Consider the following 25746-nt stretch of genomic DNA (forward strand, 5'->3'; position numbering starts at 1 on the left):
GCAAAAATTAACAAAAGAATTGCAACTTTACATCATTTACATTCAAACAATTTCATTACAATACAGAATTAAATTGCAACCTCTATTAAATTTTATTTCAAACCTTCCATCCAAAGTTTATCTACATACAAAATCGATCCAACATGGTCAGTGTACAAAAATTAAAAAGTCTACCCTTGAATGTTTTTGTTCAAAGGCTGAGTGAAGATATTATGCATTTATCGCCATCAAACCGTTATTTCTGGCAAAATTACACAAAACAAAATATGAAATAATTTTTATGTACTGTAATGTTTTAAAAACCTCTATTTGTAAAACTTCGTTATTAAATCTCCTTAAAAATATGATATAATTTTTATGTAATCTTTTAAAACCTCTATTTGTAAAATTTCATCATTAAATCTACTTCAAAATATGATATAATTTTTATGTAATGTTTTAAAAACCTCTATTTGTAAAATTTCATCATTAAATCTACTTCAAAATATATAATTTTTATATAATGTTTCAAAAACCTCTACTTGTAAAATTTCATCATTAAATCTAGTTCGTTGCTAAAACATATCAGTCCCTCTGTGCGTGCAGTAAGCCATTTATGAAACAAATTCCCCTCATTCTATAAATTTAATTGACTTAAAAAGCTCAACGAATTTTGATAAATTTAGATTTAGGCCGAATCGTTTATTAGAAATTCTTCCATACTGGATGTTCATCATTTGAAACTGAGGTAATGTTGACATAAAGCTACAACTTTAGACGCAAAAACGATGTTTGATACATTGATGATTATCGTTTTTTGGTCGGTTTTGTTACAATTCCATGAAATACACGCAGCTTGTATACCAGGATAACAAAAAAACACTAAAACAACTTTTACTCATTTTTCAGTTAAATTTTTTAGCCCAAATTTTAAGAAAATTCTTCTTCGGCACACTGTCTGAAGCATGTTGCAGGAAGCATCATAAGCGATGTCCACTGGACAGTGAATTTTATGCGTATTTAAAAAAGGAGTTTTTTCCTAATACTTGAAACTTTTTTGTTTTTGAATTCACTTCTGATTGCACTCATTGCCATTTGTTTGAATCGTAGCTTTTTTTCATTAAAAGATTTTTAAAAATCGAAAAAAGGTGACCTCCAGTTACTGAAGATCGTTCCGACCTAAGTCTTTGATACGGTCAATTTCCATTCCCCCCCCTAAAACAATTGGATGACAAAATGCTCTCGACAAACTCACATAAATGTCCTCATACCGAGGGGTCCAACCAACTGGAATGTAAAAAATCAAAACCTTAGCTTCGAGGCCTTTGAACTTTTGGTACGAATCAACGATGACCGAATTGATTTTTTCATTCTTTTTTTTGGTGCTCTCCTCAGCATCACAATATGGAATCTTGTTTGTGAGAAATTCGACCAGATCAACTTTTCCCCATGACGATGATATAATAGCAATGTCATCATAACGAATACCTTTCCCTCGTAATTCTTCGACAGTGGACAACAGACGGGCTTGAAGTTTTTCCTTGGTATTCTCACTTTTGTACCACGGCTCTAGGCCGAAGACTGCGTGATCAATGGTGGGTAAAGGTAAATGTCCGGTTTCAGTGGCAAGTTGTTCATAGCATCCTTTATACGCTTTAAAAGTGTTATGAGTATTCCTGAGAACTTTATGTAAGGAATAATGATTAAAATGCCCACTTTGCGGACTTTCGGTGCCACGGACATTTTGAAAAGGATCTTCAAACACATACATCGCTCCTTTATTTTTGATCAACAAATCTTCAAGTAACTTGATCCATTCACCAGAAAGATCCTGAGCTTCATCGACTAACAGAAAAGTGTATTTGCGTGAAACAAACTTGGGACAAAAATACTTGTCCACTCCCTTGTTTCTTAAAATAAACTCCACAATATCTCTGTCCTAAAATGATGAAATGATATCGATGTAGAAATGCTGTAAAGTTCATACGCTGCATATATTAGAAATAAAACAAAAGGAATATAACAGATATGTAACTTAGTAATATAATTCTGCCGAAAGCATTTACGTAACACATACTTCTTTGTTTTCGTTCTGCAAACGAACATCGTCAGAAAAAGCATGAAGCATATGACGAAGCAGTCTCCGGAAAGTTTGCACTCGTATTTTCTTTTGGTCAGATACGACGTTTTCTGTAATCCATGAGCTGAATAAAAAATTTTGATGTAATAAACAGTAAAATCATAAAAAAGTGTGGGCTACATAACAAACTTACTTGATGTCATTATTAATTGCAACATTAAAGGTTATTATGAGCATTGTCCTTTTATCGGACTTATGTTTCTCGAAAAATTCCTTTGCAATCATCTTCAGAACAAATGTTTTGCCTGTTCCTGCAGCTCCTTTCACCCAAAATCTCCCAGGACGATCAATACAACGTAAAACTGAAGCTTGTTCATCTGTCTTGAAATACTTCTGAGATATTCGATCTAAACAATCCGAAGTATCGTCTATTGCTCGCCTTTTAAATTCCTTTTCGTTGTTGAACTTATTACCACCATTGCAATGATACTTGCAAAGGAACTTCATCACAATCGCTTTATACAAATCAAAATCCATTGAAGGAAAATTGTAAAGCCATTCCTTGAATTCATTATGAAGAAAGTCTTCTTCAAAAAAAACCCTTGCACCTTCTTCCGTAATATCACAGCGAGATTGCATCGGCAAGCAAACGACTTTAATAATGTTGATGTCTTTAGATACATCCAGATAACAACTTATTGCCGTTTCTTGTCGAATCAACTGTCCAAAGGCATCATCGTAGACCGCTTGTGGAATTTTGTTTTTCATTATTCTCTTGCATTCAATAATTGCTACGCCTCCGGTAAAAACCAACAGAAAGTCAACTTCTTCATCATCAAACTTCAAACCATGAAATCCAAAGCCTCGTACGCTTATAGTTTGAATGAAGGAGTATAATTTTTGCTCTGCCTTGTAACCATATGCGTTGCCCTTTTTGGATTTAAAAACTAGAGGGACCATCTTCATTTCATGACGGCTTTCATCATCCCACCCTGTACAAATTATGGAGAGAAAAAATTACAAATTTACTTCATTAATACGTGGGTGGATCAATGTTCATTTGACAGGAAGGCTGCAAATTTTCCAAGGGGGGTGCATCGTCATCCTAAGCCCTATTCACACAGCAAGAACTAATCTGGGTTTAAACCAAGTTAAAATCAAGCCGGGTTTAACCCAGGTTAGTTTTTTTGCGTGTAAACACAAACAACCCAGGTTTAACCTGGGTTATTTGTAAAAACAGCCTTTGTACTTGTAAATTTTTAGAAATGAGTGAACCGCGCGTTTAGAAAGTGTTATTACCGTTGTAAAAAATTATTACTTGTGTAACGTTGAGCCGTAGAAAGGTTAGATTTGGATCATCATGTCCCTCGGTATATGCACTTGCGCCATGAAATCATACACTTGCCACGTATCGTTATTATTATTGCATTATATTTAATCATACGAGTTTACATTGAATGGACGCTATGCTCTATTCATCTCTTGTCTGCTATTCTATATTTTGTCGTGCATTTATATAGTAACTAAAGGGAGTGTTCTCCGTCATATCCTGCACGTAATAGTGGGATGACTTAGTTCTTTCTAAGCGCGTTATAGTGCTTTCATGCTTTGTGGTCGGGCTTGTGTGGTTAGCTTGTAGCGCGTTGTTGTGCTTACTCACATCGTATATCCTTTGACGCACAACAACTATGACTAAGTTTGATTCGTCGCTACACTACCCCCTTCTTAGAGAAAGCACGTCCCATGCGCTGATAAACCTAGTATGTGATATATGTCTCCTAAATCATGCAAAATTCAAACAATTAAAATCATGTTGTCCAGAATATTCAGTTTATGTCTACGTCAAAATCCGCCATTCATCCGGGAGGTCGAATTTGACGCCGTGGTCGGGACAATGAAGGTTGCCGTTCCTCAAGTATGGGTAGTTCGCCCTCCCGTATTGGGTTTGTGTACCCGAAGACAGGTGAGTCGTGGGTATACATAAGATCAGTTTCGTCCGGAACGTAACGTTGCTCGTTGACACGATGTTGGTCATCTTCATGAACACTCTGTCCACGCGTTGCTTGAGGGTGACTATTCTCCACAGACTTGATTGTGCAATGTTTCAACCGATTGTAGTGAACAATTTGCTTTCTTCCTTCTCCATTCTCTGCCCCAATCTTGTAATTCACGTCAGAAAGTTTGTCAAGGATGACAAACGGTCCTATCCATGGCGATCGTAACTTGCGTGACTCACCTTGTTTCGTTGCGGAATTGAGAAGCCAAACACGATCGCCGATACCAAAACCATCACCAGTACCGCGAGCGTCATAATACCGCTTTTGCCGTTTCTGTGCTGTTTTCAGGTGTTCACGAGCTAGATCGTGCGCTGCCACGAGGATGTCTCTCAACTCCTCGACGTACGCGTGCACATCCTTTGATTGGTCAGGAGTGTTTCCGAACATCACATCTGCAGGTAAACGGATTTCTCGTCCAAACATTAGCTGGTATGGAGTAAAGCCAGTTGATTCCTGCACACTCGATCGGTAAGCCATCATTACTCGGGGAAGATGTACGTCCCAATCCTTTTGATGTTTTGCTACATATTTGGAAAGCATCGCTTCAAGAGTTCTATTAAAGCGTTCAATCATTCCATCTCCCTCCGGGTGATACGCCGATGTGCGAGTCTTATGGATTCCCAAAAGCCTACACACTTCTTGGAATAGTGAAGACTCAAAATTCCTACCTTGATCTGTGTGGATGGTATCTGGTGCACCAAAACGGCAGATGAATTCGTTCACCAACTTTTCCGCAACTGTATATGCTTCTTGGTTTGGAATGGCATAACTCTCCGTCCATTTTGACAAGTAGTCGCCAACCACCATGATGTATTTGTTGCCGTTTGTAGACACTGGTAAAGGTCCCAGTATATCGATTGCAATTCGTTCTAAAGGATAACCAGGGGGACAAATTACCAGTGGTGCCCGATTCTCTTTTGTTGCACCCTTACCTACAGCGCACTTTTTACATTTCATTAACCCTTCTTCGACATCTTGACGTTGACCAGGCCAGTAAAATCTCTGTCGTACTTTCGAGAGAGTTTTTGTTATGCCCAGGTGACCGGAAGTTGGACTGTCATGCAGACTTCTTAACACATCGTTCACTAAACAACGAGGTACTACCAACAGGGGCTCCGTCGTTGTGCCATCGTCATTTTCATAATGACGATACAAAACACCGTCACGAATTTCCAAAACGTCCCAATGTGAACACAAATTGTGCACAGCTCGGCTTAATCCTTTTAATTCTTCTTTTCGTAGAGGATCTACATGGATCTCCTTCTTAGACAACACATAGCAAATCGTAGGTTCAGCTAACTGTAGAGATCGTAACTCAGCGGACGTCCACGTGGGACACCAAGCTTTCTCAGAATTTGTCCGTATTTCAAGTTCCATATTTCCTACGTTATGAACTTCGATAGACGGGTTGGGCCGTCGTGACAAACTGTCCGCATTTCCATGTCGCTTCCCAGGTCGAGACTGCACCTTAAAATCAAATTCTGCAAGCTTTTCTAGCCAACGTGCTACTTGCCCGTTTGGTTCTTTAAAGTTCGTTAACCAACGTAAGGCGTCATGATCCGTTCTCGCAATGAAACGCAGTCCGTACAGATAATGCCGAAATTGTTGGGTATAGAAAACTAAAGCCAACATTTCTCGTTTCGTCACTGAATAGTTACGCTCACTCTTGCTCAATGTTCTACTAGCGTAAGCAATTACCTTTTCCTCGCCATCTTGTATTTGAGACAGAACAGCACCGATGCCGAAGTCACTCGCGTCGGTGTCAAGAATAAATTCCCCGTCCGATCTTGGATAGCCCAAGACCGGTGCGTTCACTAAACACGTTTTAAGCTCTGCGAATGCACGATCACAGGCAGTAGTCCACACAAAGGTTTTCTCGTTACCGACAGTTAATGCATGATGTAATGGAGCTGCAATTGCTGCAAAGTTCTTGATAAACCGGCGATAGTACGATGCTAAACCGAGAAAACTCCGCAGCTCTGTTTTCGCGAGAGGTACCGGCCATTTTGTTACCGCATCTACTTTGCGAGGGTCTGTGGCGACCCCCTCCTTAGAGATGACATAACCCAAAAAAGGCACAACTTTCCGAAAGAGTTGACATTTCTGCGGTTTAACTTTTAGTCCTGCATCGCGAAGCCTCTCAAGAACCACCGCAATCGTTCGAGGTGCTCTTCAAATGTCGTACACTAAAGATAATAATATCATCCAAGTACACCAGGCATGTTGACCATTGAAGACCTGCTAAGACAGATTCCATCAATCTTTGAAAGGTGCCCGGTGCACCTATTAATCCAAATGGCATTACACAGAACTCGAACAGCCCTTGAGGTGTTGCAAACGCCGTTTTTTCTTGATCGGACGGTTCCACTTCGACTTGCCAATATCCACTAGCAAGGTCTATAGTTGAAAAGTACTTGGCTTCGCCCAGAGCATCAAGGGTCGAATCAATCCTTGGCAACGGATATGCGTCCTTTCGCTTTTACCTCATTAAGGCGACGATAGTCAACACAAAACCTTGTGCTCCCGTCCTTTTTTATCAGCACAACTGGACAAGCCCAGGGGCTGGAAGAGGGTTGAACTATACCGTCGTTCAGCATCGACGCCAAATTCTTATCCAACTCGTCCTTCTGGTGAATAGGAACTCGCCTTGGGGACTGTTTGATAGGAGATGCATTGCCCGTAGGAATGCGATGTTTTACCCGATTTGTTCTGCCAATGTCCGATAAATCTTTTGACACAACGTCCTCGAAGTCATTTAAAAGTTCGTTTACCCGAGATTTCTGTAAACTGCTAATGTCCGTATCATCCCAGCTAAATAAATGTGACACTGCTACACGAGATGCTTTTATCGATGTTGCTTTCGATTGCTTATGACGATTACAGACGGATGTAACTTGACAATCGTTGGTATTAGACTTTAGAGAGTGGCTCTCCTCACATTGAGCAAATGTCCCAAGTGTGCATCCCTTATGTAACACTACTGGCTCCGGAGAAGGGTTGAATAACCTGACAGGTACCTGGTTATCTTTTGGTTGGGTTACTACTCGGGCCACCAAGACTGAGTGCTTACCCAAAAATCTTCGACAGGGCTCTATTAAACCAGTGACAGTATCACTTACCGCCCTAACTTTTGCAGACATGATCATTTCATGTCTTCCCGGTATCGTAACCGTTTCCACCAAACTAACCCGACTACATGTCCAATCTTCCCGCTTACAACCCATGACAACCTCTCTATTGCCAGCCTTAAAATCAATTAAGCAATTGTTTTTACCCAAAAAGTCAACACCGATCAAGCAATCCTGAGTAATGTCATTTGCAACTAAAACATTGTGGTTAGTGCTAATGTCTCCCAAACATAGTTTAACTTCACACGCCCACAAAATTCCTAGTGGTTGACCATTTGCTGAAATGACCTGTTCTTCTACGTCAGACATCTTCTTACCCTTATCAACCTTATCCAATACCCGCTTATGAATGAGAGTTACCGCAGAACCCGTGTCCAAGAGCATGTCTATTTCAACATTACATACCCATCCAGGGACGTAAAGACTCGCGCCGTCATTGACGCTGTACGAACCTAAAACTTTGGGTATTGACACTCCTGCACCCCCTTCCCAGCTTCTGGAACCTGTTTTATGGGTCTTAGATGAATCATCGGCTGGCACGCGACCCGCGGCGCCAGCCTGGCCTAGTTTTCCTGTTTTTCGCTTGAATCATTGGTAGGGCAATTAGCTTTAAATTTACCTACCCCACCGCATTTCCAGCAAGTTTTCTTACCACCCTTAAACTTATTGCCTGGCCTATGGTTATTTTGGCGAATCCCAGGTTTAGAACGGTCAGTAAGTAGGTTTACGGCCTTTTCAAGTGCTGCAGTCTGCTTGCTGAGCATCTCCAGTATGCGTGAATCGCTAGACCTCTCGACCGCCTGCACCCGAGACGTCTTACTAAGAGCAGCACTGTTTTTTGCCTCGTAAATTGCCTCAAGCTGGATCGCGCGACTTAAGCTTTCATCCAGCGTCTTTGGGTTGCCTTCCCGCAGACGAATACGAAGGTCAACATTGTCCAAAGACGCTATAAATCGATCCATAGCCAAACGATCGAGAATGTCTGTCGGTGCGCCTGGAAATGCTCTGCTAGCCATCTTACTTAAGCCTGCTGCAAGCTCACCTAACTTTTCCCCCTGTGCGCGTCGCCTAGCTTGAAACTCAGCTTTATATAATTCTAACTGCTCTGTGGGTGCGAATTTCTTACTGAGGGCTTCAGAAAGTACTTCAAAAGTTCCCGCTTGCACTTCCTCTGACAAGGAAAAATATGTTTCTTGTGCAGCGCCCCGGAGACGAACGGCCAAGAAATCACGTTTCTTGTCGTTATCCCATTTATTTTTGCGCAATTATTAAAATATTTAAGCCACGAAATCCAGTCTTCCTTTTCAGATGCTGCAAACGCTTCTGGCATTACAAGTACCCTATGGGGGATGGAATTAGCGACATTGCTGCTACTAGCACCTTCTTCAGTCATGTTTCCGCTTATTTTATTAGCGCGTAACTTCATTAACTATGCTCAAAAGACACACACGCCCAGACAAACAGTTCGTCATCCACTGACTATCTGACTTTAGGCTGATTTCAAAGATCCCACCGCTGCCACCAATGTAACGTTGAGCCGTAGAACGGTTAGATTTGGATCATCATGTCCCTCGGTATATGCACTTGCGCCATGAAATCATACACTTGCCACGTATCGTTATTATTATTGCATTATATTCAATCATACGAGTTTACATTGAATGGACGCTATGCTCTATTCATCTCTTGTCTGCTATTCTATATTTTGTCGTGCATTTATATAGTAACTAAAGGGAGTGTTCTCCGTCATATCCTGCACGTAATAGTGGGATGACTTAGTTCTTTCTAAGCGCGTTATAGTGCTTTCATGCTTTGTGGTCGGGCTTGTGTGGTTAGCTTGTAGCGCGTTGTTGTGCTTACTCACATCGTATATCCGTTGACGCACAACAACTATGACTAAGTTTGATTCGTCGCTACACTTGTTTTTGTTAACGAATGCGCGTTAAGTGATTTACATCAATTTTAAGGTTTCAATGAAAACGCGCATGGCAGAAGTCAATTGCAAATGGTGGTAGTACAAAATATGTAATTGTCTTTAAAATGAGAAGTTCTATCTTTACTACTGTATCATTTCATAGCCCCTAATATTGTCATATTAATCGCTTACAGTATGTAATACCATTTCAGAATTTTTCTTGGGGGAGAGGTTGCACACCTCCCCCCAGAAAATGCGCCCCTGCCTTGATATCTTGTTGTTACAATTTATTTCCCATCAATTGCATTATTATAAACATAAAACTAAATTATTAATTTGAAAACTTGATCTTCACTTTATCTCAAAATCTGTATTGATTGTTCGTTCAATAAAGTGGTAAACTATAAATAATAATCCTATTTTTGGGTTAATTCTGATTTGCTTAGACTGCAATTAAATGTTGCCATTCATTGCAAAGTTTCCAGATGTATATTTCTACTTGTTCATTTCTTCAATGTAAAATAATGTTTCCACTGTAATGTATCTCCAGATGTATATTTGTACTTGTTCATTTCTTCAATGTAAAATAATGTTTCTACTGTAATGTATGGATCAAAATTGTGCTCTATCACTCAATAATCAGAAAATTAAACTACATAAATATATATTTTAAAAGAGTATTGTTGCATGACTGGCAAACAGTACAAAAGTAAACTTTGTCATTAGATACAATTGTAAGTAATGTTAATAAATATTATACTTTAAAAATGGAAAATATTACAAAATTTGCAAGGGTGGATTTTATGAGGGTGCACCCCACAAAAAATAGGAATGCTATGTACTGTAGAGGAAAATTATAAAACAATTAAAGGCTGGAGAATTGCTCCGTAAAACTTTTATTTATAAAATTTACTTAAAGTAAAACCAATATTCATTAAAAAAACAATATAACAAATTGTATTTGAAAGCTAATAGCACTTTCATTGCAGAAAGTTCACTCTCTGTAGGCCAAAAAATAGCTAGGTGGCACTCAAGTTTAGTAAAGATACCAATGCACCCCTTTGGAAAATCTGCACCCCTCCTGTCTAATGAGCACTAATCCCCCCCTGAAAATTAATGTTTTGAGAAAATTGTCTGTCTTGCTCTTTCTCATATTTAAACATGTGCATGCACCTGATTGCAAAAATAATAAATTACTCTGATGTTATCTTCAACAACTGAAATGATGCCATCCTCATTTGCTACATTTTTCATTGAAAAATTGACTGATTAAGAATGTATTACCAGGATGTTCTTCATCAATTTTCTTTTTAAAAGGAACCTCGGCAGTTTCATTATAATTATGCATAGCTGTATTATGAATTGTGAGAGCAGTAAACTCAGATGATAACCAGTCTCCTAAACATGAAATTTAAAAATTGTTAACATTTTTCCTTATTTGATTAAGTTTGGAGAATAACCTGTATGAGTCAACATAGAAACAGGATAAGTATAAACATTTTTTATACTTCATTACCATCATGTTGTCGCTTTCTAGCTTGACGTTCTTGCATCATCTTTAACCTAACCTATTATACAAGTACACAAATAATAAAGTTGGCATCTTCACATTCATCTTAACAATTTCTGTAAGAAAAAATGCTGTAATCCATGATATTATAGATACAGTAAAATTGTTATTGAAAATATAGTTTGTACTTCTAATGAACAATTATATACATATAGCAATGGCAAAGCTGGTCCTAATTTTTCTTCCTGCTATGAAAATTCTTTATAGAACTTCTGCTACAAAAGTATTTGCAAAGGCCCAGGCTGCCTATGGCATGTGGTTATTGAAGAATGCTACAGTGGCTGTTTTACACCAAGAAACCCTTCCAATCTTCCTGTAGTTTATCACTATTCCTATCTCCATTGATCAATCATATAAATCACTATTGTAGTCATTAACCATATAAACTTTACCAGAGTAAATAAACTTTGCAGAAAGACCAATATAAAGTTAGTGTAGAGCTTTGTGAACTTTGCATGGTTCAACAGATATTCCACTGGCGAACATTCTCAGCTAATTCTTCGCACATAATTATATAAGGGAACAGATCTTCGTATATACATTAAACCAGCTTCAGAGAGTCAGAATGAGCAATAATGCCTGTATTCCAAACGCTAATTTTATTTTAATACGTGAGGATACTCAGTGTTCACATGCACAATTTGAAAATGTAATCAATTATATTTTACTAAGTTACTTACGCTATGACTTTTTAATCAAATATTCTTGATGAATTCAGCACAAAAGACTCGACGGTTAACTGTAAGTTTTACAAATTAAAAAAAAAAATTTTTCCTTTCCAATAACATCGACCGTTTGCATATAGAGCCCTCTATGTAATATTACTAATAGGGGGGCTCTGGTTGCATCATCTCTTTACAGATATTCAGCTTTCGCGCCAAGAACACCAATAACCAATTAAAACATAGAACTAATTAGAAGAGAGTCACGTTACATGATAAAGAGCTGTCAAAGTCAAAACCGTCATACGAATTGGTCAATTTTTTCACTCCCAATTTTCGAGAAAGCAAATTTTTGCCCTCGAAGGTATTTTTTTTCTTTAAAAAATGTATGTTACATAAAAAACATATAAATGAGGGCAAACCTGGATAGCCAATGTTTTAAATAAATTAAATATTCATCAACATTGTATGTCATCAACAAGAATAAAAAATTCTTCAACGCAAGAATTGTAATAAGTTACTGAAAATTGAAATCATAATTTTCATTAGGTTTGAACTATGATGAAAAACCAATAGCTATTACGTATTATCAATAGCTATCAATGATAATTTGAAAAAAAATTTATCCTTCGTTAAAATTAAAAATAATCCGCGTCAGTCCATGAGAAATACGGTTTATAGAAGTTAAATGAATGAAAGTATGAAACTATTTGCTCCGTTTAAAATAATTGAACTTCATATTTAGGCTATTTCTGTCAGTAAAATATATTAAATTCTCGCCCAAAAACTTGATGTACTGTAGCTACAGACAAATTTAAGACATTAATAAATTTGATTACGGCGACAATCGTGAGTAAATCCACCCATTTTCTCCCTCTTTCCAACATTCTACATTTTCGAGTAAATCATTTTCCTCTTTTCTTCGAAATTGTATTCTGTCATGCAGTCGATTACTTTGACCTTGCCAAAACTCGATATTACTTGGATATATGCAATAGCCTCCCCTAGCAACGGAATAAAATGAGTTTAAGGGGCTGTTTACATGAGCCCGGCAAGCCGGGCTAGCCCTGCTAGCCGGGCTAAAAGCCGGGCTAAGAGATGTAGCCGAGGCGCCCGGCCTCATAAGAACTTCCTAATAAAATATAATTTAGTTTACATGAGCCCGGTTTGCCGAGATCCCGTTTGAGCTAGCCGGGGAGCCCGGTTAAACGGGGTAATTTTTTCCATGTAAACACGTCAGCCCGGCTGACCGGGCTTAAAGTAGAATTACCATAGTAACTAGATACGTTCATTCTTCGTTCTTTGTGTAATGGCGTCGGACACATGTGCTCAATCAAGGTCAGTAATTACAAAACAAGACCTTTCGATGGTCACATGAAATGATCGAACTTCTTATCAATAACATCGAAACATACAAAACAATGTGCGAGTACGAAGGTAAAGATTTCGATGCAGATCGCACGAAACAATACGAATGGATAAGAGGTAATACTGTACTTCGTAAAGACTGTAAAGCTTTTGTTATTTTATGTACTTCTGGTTGAATTTTTGCGCACAAGTATGCTTAATAAGCTTTTAAATTTGTAGTTTAATACCACTCTGAATGATTCTTTTATATTTTTTTATCTTGACAGTGCAAATGTTAGAGATGTATAGTGATCACTTTGGTCCAGCAGAAGCCGATATACCACATGCCATGGAAATGTCAAAAGATGAAAAAGAAGCTTATGTTAAAGATTTAAAAGTTCAACGTGACTTTATCAAAAAGAGGGGTATTGTCGAATTCAAGAAAAAGTTAAAGAAATACGTCAAAATTTTAGCACTGCTGTAACCAATGGTAAAAGAAGTGGCAGCGGTAAAATCGTGTTTGAATTCTACGATAGGCTGGCCAAGATATATGGTGGCTCAGCATCAGCTTCACCTCTAAGCATTGGAGTAGACACTGATACATTTAGTACCATAAACCAAGAGCAATGTGATGAAATTGGGCTAACTATAACAGATGAAAGCCATGATGGTTCAGATTTATCATCCAATGATTCACTGGATACCAGCTCTGGAGGTGTATCTTTGGGTGATAAGCGGGGTGCAGAAGATGCATGTGTTAAGTTAATCGACAATAAAAGAAAGCATATGGAGCGCACCCTCAGTGCGGCTCAACGAGATCAAATTCTCCTTAAAGAAAGCAAACATGAAATGAATTTTAGGAAAGAAATGACAGATGTTGTTAGAGAATCCTTGAGGAATGCAACTGCAGCAATTACACACATGAGTACGGCCATTGAAAATATTGGATCAGGATTGACACGATCAATTGAGATGTTAGCTTCGGTGATTGCCAACGAGCAGCAGCAGCAGTATCAACATCCACGATATCAACACCCCCGATATCAACATCCACAATATCAACACTCACAATATCAGCAGCCACAATATCACCAACGATTGTCAATACCTGCACGGCAACAAATGCAAAACAACTCTGAGTCATCATATAATCCAGATGACCCTGCAGTGTAGCTATATAATGTATTCACACTCCAAAAGGTATTTACTTTAGAGTATGAGCAGATGACACTATGGCTGTACTTGGCATTGAAACTTAAGACATTGTTAGCAACAGTAACTTTTGTGTCACTATATTATTAAATTTTTCAGTTCCTCTTTTTGACATATTATTTCACTCAGAGACCCTGTATGTTCAATAACCCATATAAGCACTTACATCACTTCGTGAAATTTCTAGTTTCTACTCGTAGTATTTGTAGTTTGCAATCCCATTTTCTGATAATGTATGTTTAAAAGAGGCTTAATGGGTTCTTGTTGTTTTGTTGAGTTGTTTTAATAGGGACAAAGTATTAACATTTTGTAACATGCTTGTTTTTTTTGTATATTTCCTATTTGAAACAATTTTGTTTACCTTAACAAACTTTATATATCATAAAGTTTTACAATTGCATGAAAGTGTAGACTTCATTTACTTATTAATCTGTTACCAAATGATCAGGAAGATTTAACTTAATGTAAGTAGTCAAAACAGTTCTAACAACTCCTCCTTCCCTTCATTGCTAGAATACTTTGCCAAAGGATTTCCATTTTCTTGCACCTTCTTTAACGAAATTTGTTTTTCAACTAAGCTGTGGTCAATTCCATCTTATTTTGTTCACAATAGTTGTGAAGAACAAAGCATGAGTAAATTATTACTGGTACATTTTCTAATTTTACATCGATCTGCTTACTTAAAACTGACCATCTAGCTTTAAGCCTTCCAAATGAGCATTCAATTGGGTTTCGGGCTGATCGCAACAAATTATTAAATAGAACCTCTTGGTTTGTTGTGCATGTTTGGTATTCTTTCATGCAATACGGCAAAAGAGGATAGGCTGGGTCCCCAATTAAATAGTTTGGGATTTCTGCATGACCTGGCACTAGTCGTTTGTAAGTAACTGGAAGTAGACCATTGCTCAACTTTCTATTTATAGAAGAGTTGGCAAACACTTTCGCATCGTGGACACTTCCTGGCCATCTGCAATCTACATCCATGAAACGACCTTGAAAATCACAAACAGCTTGAACACTCAAGGAATAAAACTGTTTATAATTAAAATATTCTTGAGAGTTACAAACTGGTCTTTTAATTCGTACATGAGTTCCATCAATGCATCCAAATGCTTGGGGCATCCCAAATTTTGCTTCAAATTCAGCAGATTTTTGTCTCATTTCGTCTTTACTCATTGGCAAATGTATGTATTTCGGGCCGAGATGCTTCGCAATGGCATAACTGACTTGTACTACATGTCTAGAAACAGTACACAGCGCCACACCAAAGTATTTGCTGTCATTGCCATAGAGCCGGTGTCCTTCAAAAATACAAGGTCATAGCCAACTTTTTCTGCGCTCAAAGCCATATAATTTGGAGAAGAAAGATCTGGGGATATAAAAGGCCGTAGTTCGTCAGCTAGTTTTTAAATTCTTCCCGGCTCATTCGAAAATTTTTTCCACGTATCAAGTGGCATTTCGTTAGATAAAAGCTTTGCCCACCAAGATTCTGTCCTTCCATTTTGCCTCCAAGTTGACCTCCGCTTTTGTTGTTTCTTTTTGCAAAGCACGCTCGTCTTCTTTTCGAGCGAAACTTAAGCACACAATAATATAGCCATATATTGTACCATTTGATGATGGTTTAATATATTGATGACCAAAAGCCGTAAATTTGAATGAAAACGATCAAAAACAAAATAACTAATACAATAATCGTTATAAGTGCAGAAACGTTCGCCATGTTAGGTTTTTTAATTTTCGCGCGAAAAACACCAGCGACTTCTCGCGCGATTATTGCCATGTAAAGTCGGGCTTAAAATTAGCCCGGCTAGCAGGGCTAGCCCGGCTTGCCGGGCTCATGTAAACAGCCCCTAAACGAGGTTAATTATATAAAGAGTTTAAATAGTAAATTCAGTACATTCGCACAGCCTCTATTATTGCTCGCTAGTTTTATAGCTAAAAAATGGAGAAAGTCTCGATTTTTTTTGTTGTTGTAGTCTTTCGTAATAATTTATCTAAAATTGTTGGCTTTTCTATGGAAAAGACACTATACAAAGTCGGTCCCAGAACGTACTAAGAACGCCCAATATTTTTTCAAGGAGAAGAGATGTTCATCTCACTCTTCACTACACGAGCGGTTAGACCTTATGGAGACTGCACGAAATTTAAATAACTTATAGAGATATGTTTTCAGAAAGCGAAATCGCGTCATCATACCAATATTCAGGAAGAGGGACTTTTTCTTTTTTTCCAAATTTATCCATCAGTTCTTTCTCTTTATCAAGTAGTACCTTTAATACAATGGATTATATTAAATAAAATATGTATTAAACAACATACACTAAAGACATTTACATGATGAATAAAAAATCACATAACAAGCATGTCAGGATGAAAATGTAGTCATTTTAATTTTTCCAGTCACTGCTCAAAACTACTGAGCAGTGTACTAAGGAAAAATCAAAACTTAAAGTTACGTGAGATACAGTGCTGTAGAATTAAATTTATCAGATAGGGGGCTCTCTTGACGTTTTTGTCAATAGTGCCCTTTTAGAATTAACCATTTCAAAGGTAGAAGGGGGGCTCCTCCTCCTCCAAGCCCCACTTCTACAGCACTGGTAAGATATCTTTCAGCAATGTTCAATCAATATTAACACTGGTTAAAATACTTGATTTATCATTAGTTTGAGTAAATAATTCGTAAATTTCATTTCAACCAATCAAATCATGCATTTGCATTCGTAACCAATGTTTGTAACAGAGAAATATTGCCACAGTAAATGTTTTGGTTGGATTGTAGCCAATGTTGATTACTATTAGCTGAACACAAGGGTCATTCAAAACCAAGAATTCTTTGTAGATAAATTTCAACCCATTTCATCATTGCATTGTCAACATTGTACTTAATTTCTGTTCTTAGATCACTTGGTACCTTGGTCCTTATACAGCTTTTGGTTCAACAAAGCTTAATTGTTTATAAATAATAAAAAATTGCTAATGAACATCACCTGTCTACTATGAATTGGTAAGCTCTGACGACTCACACAAGCACCAATCTGACTGCCAACAGGTCGGGAGTGGAAATAACTAGCAGATTCTTCAACACTCAGTTTACATACTTTTCCTTCAACTCGAATCTTTATAAAACATCATCGTTAATCATACAAAATAACTTAAGGTAAAAAAATTTTGAGTTAAATAAAGTGCATTTTAAATAATTTTGCTCACTTGTTTTCGAAGTGGCTGCCATAAAAATACCAAGGCAGCATAAGGATTTTCTTCCTGTAAATATACATCTTATGTTCAAACAACAACAAACTGAAAGACGACAAAAATTTCAATTTACAAAACTTACCAGTTCTTTTCCCTTCCTGCTCTCATAATTTGTATAGAATATGAATCCCCTCTGATCAAAACCTTTCAGAAGAACAACTCTAGCTGAAGGTTTGCCTTCCCTATAAACATCCAGATTCAATTTAAACATCAAAATTATTATAACTTAGAAAAAAAAAAGATAAATTAATGTGGACTATCATGTAACTTAAGCATTGTTCTTATATAGGTGCTGCTCCTAAATTTTTCATCACACATCTTGCTTTTACATATATCAACATGGAATACTTTAATAACACACAAATTACCGTTTCTAAGGCTTGACCAGTTGAACTTTAAGAAGTTGGGCACAATCAGTAAGAACATTATAGTCATTATATTGAATAATAATGTAACAGTTATTGAACACATAAATGAATAATGCTATTCACCTTAATTTGTTCAGCCAACAGCCAACATTACCATAACACAAAGATAATGTTTTATAATCAAAAAAAAGGAGCGAAATGCTTGTGTTGTATAGCAATTATAATCATTTACAATAGTATAACCAAAGAAGAAAAAAATTATGCTTACTACAACACAATTATAGAATATCCTGCCATTAAGACTGACAATATCAGGCCATGTTACAATAATGAAAAAGGTTAAGGTTTAGGTATTCCTTTGAATCAATTATAAAATACCTTACCACATTCTTAACTACCAACATGCCTGACCCAGACGACCAAATCTTAACCTTTTCCAATTTATAACCTAACCTGAATGTTTTGGTAGCTTGGTTGGCAGCCTTTGTGGCACCGTATTCTGTAATAGTCCTCCTCTAGTGATAATTAATTATACTGTATACACTTGTATAATTAATATTTTCATATTGTTCCTCTTTTACTAATTTAAGTGCTAAATGCATTTGTTGTATTAATTTCGATAAATTGCACTTCGAGATTATAATATATGCTACGTAACCTTAATCAACTAGCAAAAAACAGCATACTTTTAAAGAAGCAATCATTTGCATTGTACTCATTGAAAGTTAAGCCCATTAAAACGTAATGAAAGGCACTGTGGAAATGTATTGAGTATTGACTTATCATGCAATGAAATGCTCTCTCTGAGGAATGCTACCTGGTACAAGTTGCAATGGTCATTGCATTAGCTTCCTCTATTTTATCACAGTTCTTGGCTTCTTCAAACCATCGACCAAACAATCTCATCGGATCGGTGGACTGAAGGTTTTCTATGTCCAACCGTGTTCCAAGCTTATAGTCAACTCTCATTGAAGCTAAGTCATGTTTCGCCATCTTCGCTTTTGCACAGCTTAAAAATTGTTTCACCGTTGCATACTTCAATTTATATTTAGGAATCCAAACATTACTGACTTTATGTATAAACTGGAAAAACGGTAAAACCATAAAAAATTAGTCAATTGAATTAAGAAGACGATTCCAGAAAGTGTGATAAACAAAATGAAATTCCACAATTGAATGGAAAGTTTATATTGCGTAACCTAGGTTGTGCAATTTCGGATAAAATGCTCGTCCTGGTCAGACCCATTGAGTTCTATAACAACAGGAGCGGCTAAGTGCCAATGGACCTATTTCTAGTATTAAAGAAGACATAATGTGTTTAATTCATATGGTTTTATTGCCTTATTTTTACATGTGTACATGAATTTCATCATTCTTGTATAAACAACACTAGATGTTGCATACTTATAGGGAAAAATCCCATAGCAATTGGTATTCAATATGGCTATAAAATTTAATATAAACGACAAGTTTTTTGAAAAAAAACATGAGATGTCGAAACATGTCTATTTTCAAAAAACTTGTCGTTTATATTAAATGTGCATTAGCAATAGTGCTTTTACGAAATTATGGAAGCTATAAAATTTATTATTCAGGTGAAAGCTGTATTAGTCAATCAAATTTTGAACTCACATGGCTAATAGGAAACACATAAAAAGAGAACAAAAAGAGAAGTATTAAATTCACAATTGTGTATTCATGTATTCAAGTATTATAAACACTATTGTAATTTAAGTATTTTAATTATTAGCATTTTTGCCATTTCACAATCATTACAACGAAATCAAATATGCTACAACTTGACAAGTATTTGATGCAGTTCTTGTTCTGAAGACCACAAAAATCGCAAAGTTTCTCATTATTTGTATACAATATTTTTTTTCATTATTCATTTACGAAATGCATGTACAAAAACAAATCCTACAATTGTTGCGAAAAGGCCATCACATGAAAGAAAGCAAAAAACTAATGAGAATAAATGAGCGAACTTTTCACTAGTGATCCGATGAGATAAAATATGATACTGTAACGTTGAGCCGTAGAACGGTCAGATTTGGATCATCATGTCCCTTGGTATATGCACTTGCGCCATGAAATCACACACTTGCCACGTATCGTTATTATTATTACATTATATTTAATTATACGAGTTTACATTCAATTTTGCTATATATTCATCTCTTGTCTTGTCTTTATATAATAACTAAAGGTAGTGTTCTCCGTCATATCCTGCACGTAATAGTGGGATGACTTAGTTCTTTCTAAGCGTGTTATAGTGCTTTCGTGCGGTGGCTCACAAGGGCCACCACACAAAATAAAAATATTAATACACACACAAAATAAAAATACACACACAAAATACATTAATACACACACAAAATAAAAATACACACACAAAATAAAAATACACACACAAAATAAAAATACACACAAAAATAAAAACACACAAAATAAAAATACACACAAAATAAAATACACACGCAAAATAAAATACACACAAAAATATGATTGCGGGCGCTTGCAGTGTCGGCTTACTCGGAATTGCTCGTAATTGATCGCATTTGTTTTCAAAGTTCTAAAGGTTCCAACTTCCAGAGTACATAACAAAATTCACTGATTTCACTGTGATCAATTATTTCAAAGTTGCTTACGATATTGCTCCCCGTATTCTGGTTAAAATTAAGGTTAATGTGTTGTCCTTTGAAAGGACATTATTGCTCTAGCCTGTCCTGTATTTGTTATAAACAGCTTTGGGGTACTTGAAGTTGAAGTTAACGGACTTGCAGAGCTCGAAGGGCAACTGCTTGAAGAGACGCTACTCGTCATTGACGCTTCAGAACATTTTGGCAAAGAAGTTAATCTTCCCAAACGCACACCGCATTTGTGACAAAAAGAAGCTTCGTCAAGTGATTGTGCACCACAGTTGGCACAAAACATAATTATGCCAGGATTATGCAAGAGCTTGCTTTCGATTTCTTTCCAAATGTAATTTCAAATGTTTCGCAGTTGAAACAGTTAAATACGACGACAAGTCGACCACATGTTAAAATCACAATTAGTGAATTACATATATCTGATTACAAACTGATAATATGATAGTCAGACGATCCGACACTGCAAGCGCCCGCAATCATATTTTGTGTGTGTATTTTTATTTTGTGTGTGTATTTTTTGTATTATTTTGTGTGTATTTTATTTTGTGTGTATATATTTTGTGTGTATTTTATTTTGTGTGTGTATAATTTATTTTGTGTGTGTATTTTTATATTGTGTGTGTATTTTTATTTTGTGTGTGTATAATGTATTTTGTGTGTGTATTTTTATTTTGTGTGTGTATTAATATTTTTATTTTGTGTGGTGGCCCTTGTGAGCCACCGTACTTTCATTCTTTGTGGTCGGGCTTGTGTGGTTAGCTTGTAGCGCGTTGTAGTGCTTACTCACATCGTATATCCGTTGACGCACAACAACTATGACTAAGTTTGATTCGTCGCTACAATACATTTTGTTTCGTGCAGACCACAAACTTTGATCGAGCAAATCATTAAACGACAGTTACGACGCGCACATCTGCATTCATATGTGGCCGACAAATAGCTAGTTCGTTAAAAAAGGCATCCGTCGTAGAAGACGAAAACAGGCGACCACAGTAGACTCGCTTTTATGAAATTTATGTTTTTACAGTGATTTTCATCAAAAAATTGCTTGCCAAATATGCAAGTCGTGGTCACTTGGTCCGAGTGCTGTAGAACTAAATTTATCAGATGGGGGCTCTCTTGACGTTTTTGTTAATAATGCCCTTTTAAAATTACCCATTTAAAAGGTAGAAGGGGGGCTCCTCCCAAGCGCCCCCCACACTTCTACAGCACTGCTTGGTCCTATCCTGACCAGTGGTCTTCGTAAGGGTCCTGACGCGTAGCAAATTTTGAAAGTTTTTTTCGTTCGCCAGGCAAAATAAAATAATATTTGGACAGGTTTCGGCGGATCCTAAACTTTCACATAGTGAGAGTTATATGTATATTTTGAATGTCAAAAAAATGAAACTTGTCTAGATACAAATATGATATTTCTGTTAATTTTTAGCTATAAGGAAAACAAGTGTTTCTGTATGCTTTAAAACAAACTCAGTCAAAATTCGTGTAGAAATGAATGTTCCGTATAATGGACACAAATTATAATAGCAAAATTTTTGTCCATTCATTTCAGTGAATGCCACATAGTCACTGCATTTCTTGGTGATTGAAGCATTGATTTCCAATGATCAAGACCAGTTCCAGTGACATACATTTCTGGACCAACGAACGCTTTTCCTAAACTGGCTTTGTTATTAGCAACAATAAATTCAAAGCATGTATGGTGTAACGCACCATCAACTATGTCAAAGTGAAATGATTCATTAAACACAGGATCAGCACAAGGCTTTTTAGCAGTCTTTCGCACATGAACTGTCTTGCCACTGTCGATCATACACATTTTAACATGAACAACTAAAACCAGAAAAAACAAACAATGTTGCCAGTTAAATAACACAGAACTCTTCCTGAGGTCTTCTACAGACATGAAGTAAGCAAGTTAATATGAGAAATTTATCTTTAATTCATACCCGTAACAGCATAAAGTTCAAATTGAACATACGTTGAAATATTGACGTATTTATACACTTTTTATTTATCGTTATAAATTAGTCGCTCAGTAAATTAGTTTTTGCATCCGGTTTGGGCCAGGGAGAATTTAAATCCATTGATTTAAACCAGGGGTGGGCAACTTCTCCAGTCGGCGGGCCAGATTCAGGAAAATGAAGTTATTGGTGGGCCGGATTATTACATGAATAGTATTCAATATTCAATGGTCGGATACAGTCGGCGGGCCAGTCAAAATCCCTTCAGGGGCCGGACCCGGCCCGCGGGCCGTATGTTGCCCACCCCTGATTTAAACTCTTGAGTCCTTAACTAGCTAAGAATATACTTACATGACGATTTTTTTGAAGGGTTGGCGCAATCAATTCCTTTGCCTTGAATAACTCGTATGGTCAACCTTTCTGCGGCAGGTAGATGTTGCAAAGATATCATAAGTTCACCGGCTTTGTCTGAAACCTACAATGAAAGATCCAGCAGTGCAAACTCATCCGGAAGATTAACTATTGCTACCTGTGAGAGACTAATAAGAACTATCAAAAACGCAATTACTCCACGGAAATTGATGATCTTCCAAATATATACTCATGTTAACTATTTCTGAACTACAAGCATAAATAAAGAATTGAGATTGTTCAACAAAATTTAGGAGTTAGGGCGATTACCTCAGCATCACAATTGCCGTCACAATCAATAATCTCGCGCCAGACTTCCAGACCTTCATCGGTGAGAATTTGTCCAATGTTATCATTATTAAATGGAAAGTCGATTCTTCCAATTTTACTTTGGCGTGAAAATCTATCAAAATCGCAAACTGTAAGCTGCAATGTCCGTTCGTGAAGACCGGATATGGGACAAGGAAATATAAACTCTTGATTAAACAATGGACATGATGTACGACGACGAGCTTTTGTTTGTTGTTTTTTCTTCTTGTCCGGAAGTAAACAAGCCTTAATATAAGGAGATGCCAGAGAGCCGGTTGAAATTTTCCTTCGCTGTTGTATCTCCTCTCCTCGAACTAAATTTACAATTAAACTTTCAACACTCTTGTCGTATCTTAAGTTAAAACAGATTCTTCCTAGGGTCGTATCATCATTGTCCGTCTCTTCCTCTTCAGTGTACATTTGTGGATCGATCATATCCGCTTCTATTTCTCTTCCATTCAAACTGACTGAGTCATAGTTATCGCCGTTTACTTCATGTAATTTTACAGTTTTTGGTATATGATTAGGAATGACAAAACCGTAAGTTGAGACGTTAATTTCATCTTCTTTTTCGTTGATCTTACTGTACTGAAGTGGTAGATACTTTTTCCTGATGAAATATACACCGACGGCCAATAATATCAATGCCAACACAATAAATATTGACCCTGTAAGGATATAGACGACGGAGACCATGCTATTTTGTTGATGTCAACAGGATAACATTTTCCTAAGAAATTGAAATGTCGCTCGAAAATTAATAGAAGAGAGCATGCTGAGGTCCGATATTAAAACTACAATTATGAATGTCGATATTTAGATGCAACATTTCAGTTGATGTATTCTGGTATCTGATGAATAACGCGTTTAAAAAAGCAAATTCAAATGTAATATCAATTAAAAACAAGATTACATCAATTATTTGCAAAAACAATTCGCTCTAAAATAATGCGGGGGATAATGTGAAACGCATATTTTTGAGCCAACATATGTTCTGCACTTAAGAGTAATTTGCCAGGTTGTTTGCGTTTTCACTTATAGTGTGCGCTGAAGAACACGAAAATACGCGTTCGCTTACGACTTCTTGCAAAGTTTATTGAAATAAGTAGGAAAATGAAGAACTAAAAAGTTTAGTTGATTTGTATCAATAAAATTTTTAGAATAACTCGTGTTCATTGATGTCGTTAATCGTTGTACACTTTAATAAAATTAACGCATGTAGTTTGGTGAAGATTGTAACATTTATACAATCTTTGGACAAGAACTTGCGCACGAGAATGAAATAAAACAATACATAACGAAGGTTTATTGTGCTCGGCAAATAGTGATCTTTAAATTGTGTTTTTGAAACAGATGTTGTTAAACACGAAGGCTATGCAAATTTTGACGACAATCCAGCATATTTTAAAACCCCGTCTCCAGCTGTAAAAACTGAACTCCCTCATTCGCATCGAAATCAGATTGCTGTAATTTTAGCTTTAATGGAAAAAAATTGCGCCATACACGACTCAACAGAATACTTATAAATTCAATAATTATTCTAAGCTAAACCCGACACCATGAAAATGTTGACAATAACAAATTAATCGCAAAAATTCTGCTACTCATAATGCTTCATAGAAATGACAATGAAGCATATCTCTAAAATTGCTATACATTTATTTCAAATTTACAGCAACGTACCCACATTTTATCTTTTGATTTCGTGAAGATTTGACAGCCTTTGTTCAAGGAAGCTTTACAACAAGTTCATACAAAATGATATACGCAAGTACAAAGACTTCCTTTTCCCTTGAATGCCTATCGTTGTTGAGCAAAACAGAAAAAGCGAAAGCATGAAAGTTCCGCAATTTATAACATCGTGGGAGGAGTAATTTTTAATACTAATTAGAAGACTCCCTGGGCATATTAAAGCTAAACTAAACAACATCCTGTACTTGTTAATAGAAAATATTACTTATACATTTTTAATCTTTTGGCAAATACTTCACATGGTAAAGTAAACAGATATGACTATCATGTTAGCAACCACTGATTATATCTTCGTGACATGTACATGGCTTTTATGTGATGACGTCATAAAACAACTTTAAACACTTTAAAAGAGATCTTGGGAAGTTTTATATTTGATTTGTTTATTTTGTTCGGTTGTAACGCTTCTTTCAACACCGTCACCATAGCGACTATTACATTACATTCTAAATTTTAGTGGTATAATTTGAGTTATCAACAGAAGTTGTTGAGGGTTACATTTTTTTATCTTAAATATTTCATACTACTTGTCCGTTATTTATTTAACTAAGCACAATTTCAACAGAATAAATGTGTCGGTTTAAGGGAAACGACGTGTGCACGATTTTCGTCAAAGATAACGATTGTCTAACCTCGCTAATAAATGGAAATTAAAACTAATGGCATTGTTGTGATGGATTTCGAAATTAAAAATTATCTTCCAACCCTGGGTCCGCTACTGCTGAAGTCATTAAGATTTCTCACTAATTTTAATGATACATAATTACTGAAAACAATTTTTATGCTATAAATATCCTCAAAAACTTTTCTTTCAAAACAATTTTGTGTCACTGATAAATGAACACGTAGATAACTTGCACTGATTTACATACATGACACCTGTTTTAGTATTTTTGGGTAAACAGGCTTGTTCTTTGTTGTTATTTTTCCTTGTAACATTTTGAAAAAGCTATATTTCTGTGCGAATTGCAAATAAGGTAAACCTTATGAACATCGAGGCCTCACGTTTATTGTCCTTTTGTAAACCACAAAGAACATATTTGTGATTCATATAAGACTCAAAAGAACACTAATAATCATGGCTGAAAC

At 36.5% G+C, this 25746-nt stretch overlaps 3 protein-coding genes and 2 long non-coding RNA genes across 6 annotated transcripts; 2 read left to right on the forward strand and 3 right to left on the reverse strand.

The window, feature by feature from the left end:
• Nucleotides 1-1098: 1098 nt before the first annotated feature.
• Nucleotides 1099-6149, reverse strand: LOC124440270. The gene is made up of 4 exons (XM_046990625.1): nt 4785-6149; nt 2253-3051; nt 2057-2183; nt 1099-1918 (listed from the first exon to the last, which is right to left on the reverse strand). Exons 1-4 carry the CDS (start codon nt 5746-5748, stop codon nt 1139-1141), a joined length of 2670 nt encoding a protein of 889 aa, XP_046846581.1. The 5' UTR covers nt 5749-6149; the 3' UTR covers nt 1099-1138.
• Nucleotides 3379-3882, forward strand: LOC124440279. The gene is made up of 2 exons (XR_006946638.1): nt 3379-3578; nt 3656-3882. It is a non-coding gene; the product is annotated as an uncharacterized LOC124440279 (long non-coding RNA).
• A 5749-nt stretch (nt 6150-11898) lies between the features above and the next one.
• Nucleotides 11899-18765, reverse strand: LOC124440276 (pyridoxine/pyridoxamine 5'-phosphate oxidase-like). The gene is made up of 6 exons (XM_046990635.1): nt 18388-18765; nt 17285-17384; nt 17158-17211; nt 16938-17066; nt 16147-16220; nt 11899-12395 (listed from the first exon to the last, which is right to left on the reverse strand). The coding sequence occupies exons 1-6, from the start codon at nt 18672-18674 to the stop codon at nt 12227-12229; spliced, it is 813 nt and encodes a 270-aa protein (XP_046846591.1). The 5' UTR covers nt 18675-18765; the 3' UTR covers nt 11899-12226.
• On the forward strand, nt 14101-15017 carry LOC124440281. Its single transcript, XR_006946640.1, has 2 exons — nt 14101-14414; nt 14874-15017. It is a non-coding gene; the product is annotated as an uncharacterized LOC124440281 (long non-coding RNA).
• A 2777-nt stretch (nt 18766-21542) lies between the features above and the next one.
• LOC124440272 (synaptotagmin-2-like) lies at nt 21543-25425 on the reverse strand. Of its 2 annotated transcripts, none has more exons than XM_046990628.1 (4): nt 24593-25425; nt 22867-23635; nt 22537-22660; nt 21543-22054 (listed from the first exon to the last, which is right to left on the reverse strand). In XM_046990628.1, the coding sequence occupies exons 2-4, from the start codon at nt 23599-23601 to the stop codon at nt 21765-21767; spliced, it is 1149 nt and encodes a 382-aa protein (XP_046846584.1). In that variant the 5' UTR covers nt 23602-23635; nt 24593-25425; the 3' UTR covers nt 21543-21764. The 2 variants fall into 2 exon arrangements, with proteins under 2 accessions (XP_046846584.1, XP_046846583.1); XM_046990627.1 differs by having other exon boundaries at nt 24589-25424.
• Between the last annotated feature and the right edge of the window lie 321 nt (nt 25426-25746).

This window comes from Xenia sp. Carnegie-2017, unplaced genomic scaffold, assembly GCF_021976095.1.
Source record: "Xenia sp. Carnegie-2017 unplaced genomic scaffold, XeniaSp_v1 HiC_scaffold_2, whole genome shotgun sequence".
Taxonomy (NCBI): Eukaryota; Metazoa; Cnidaria; class Anthozoa; order Malacalcyonacea; family Xeniidae; genus Xenia; species Xenia sp. Carnegie-2017.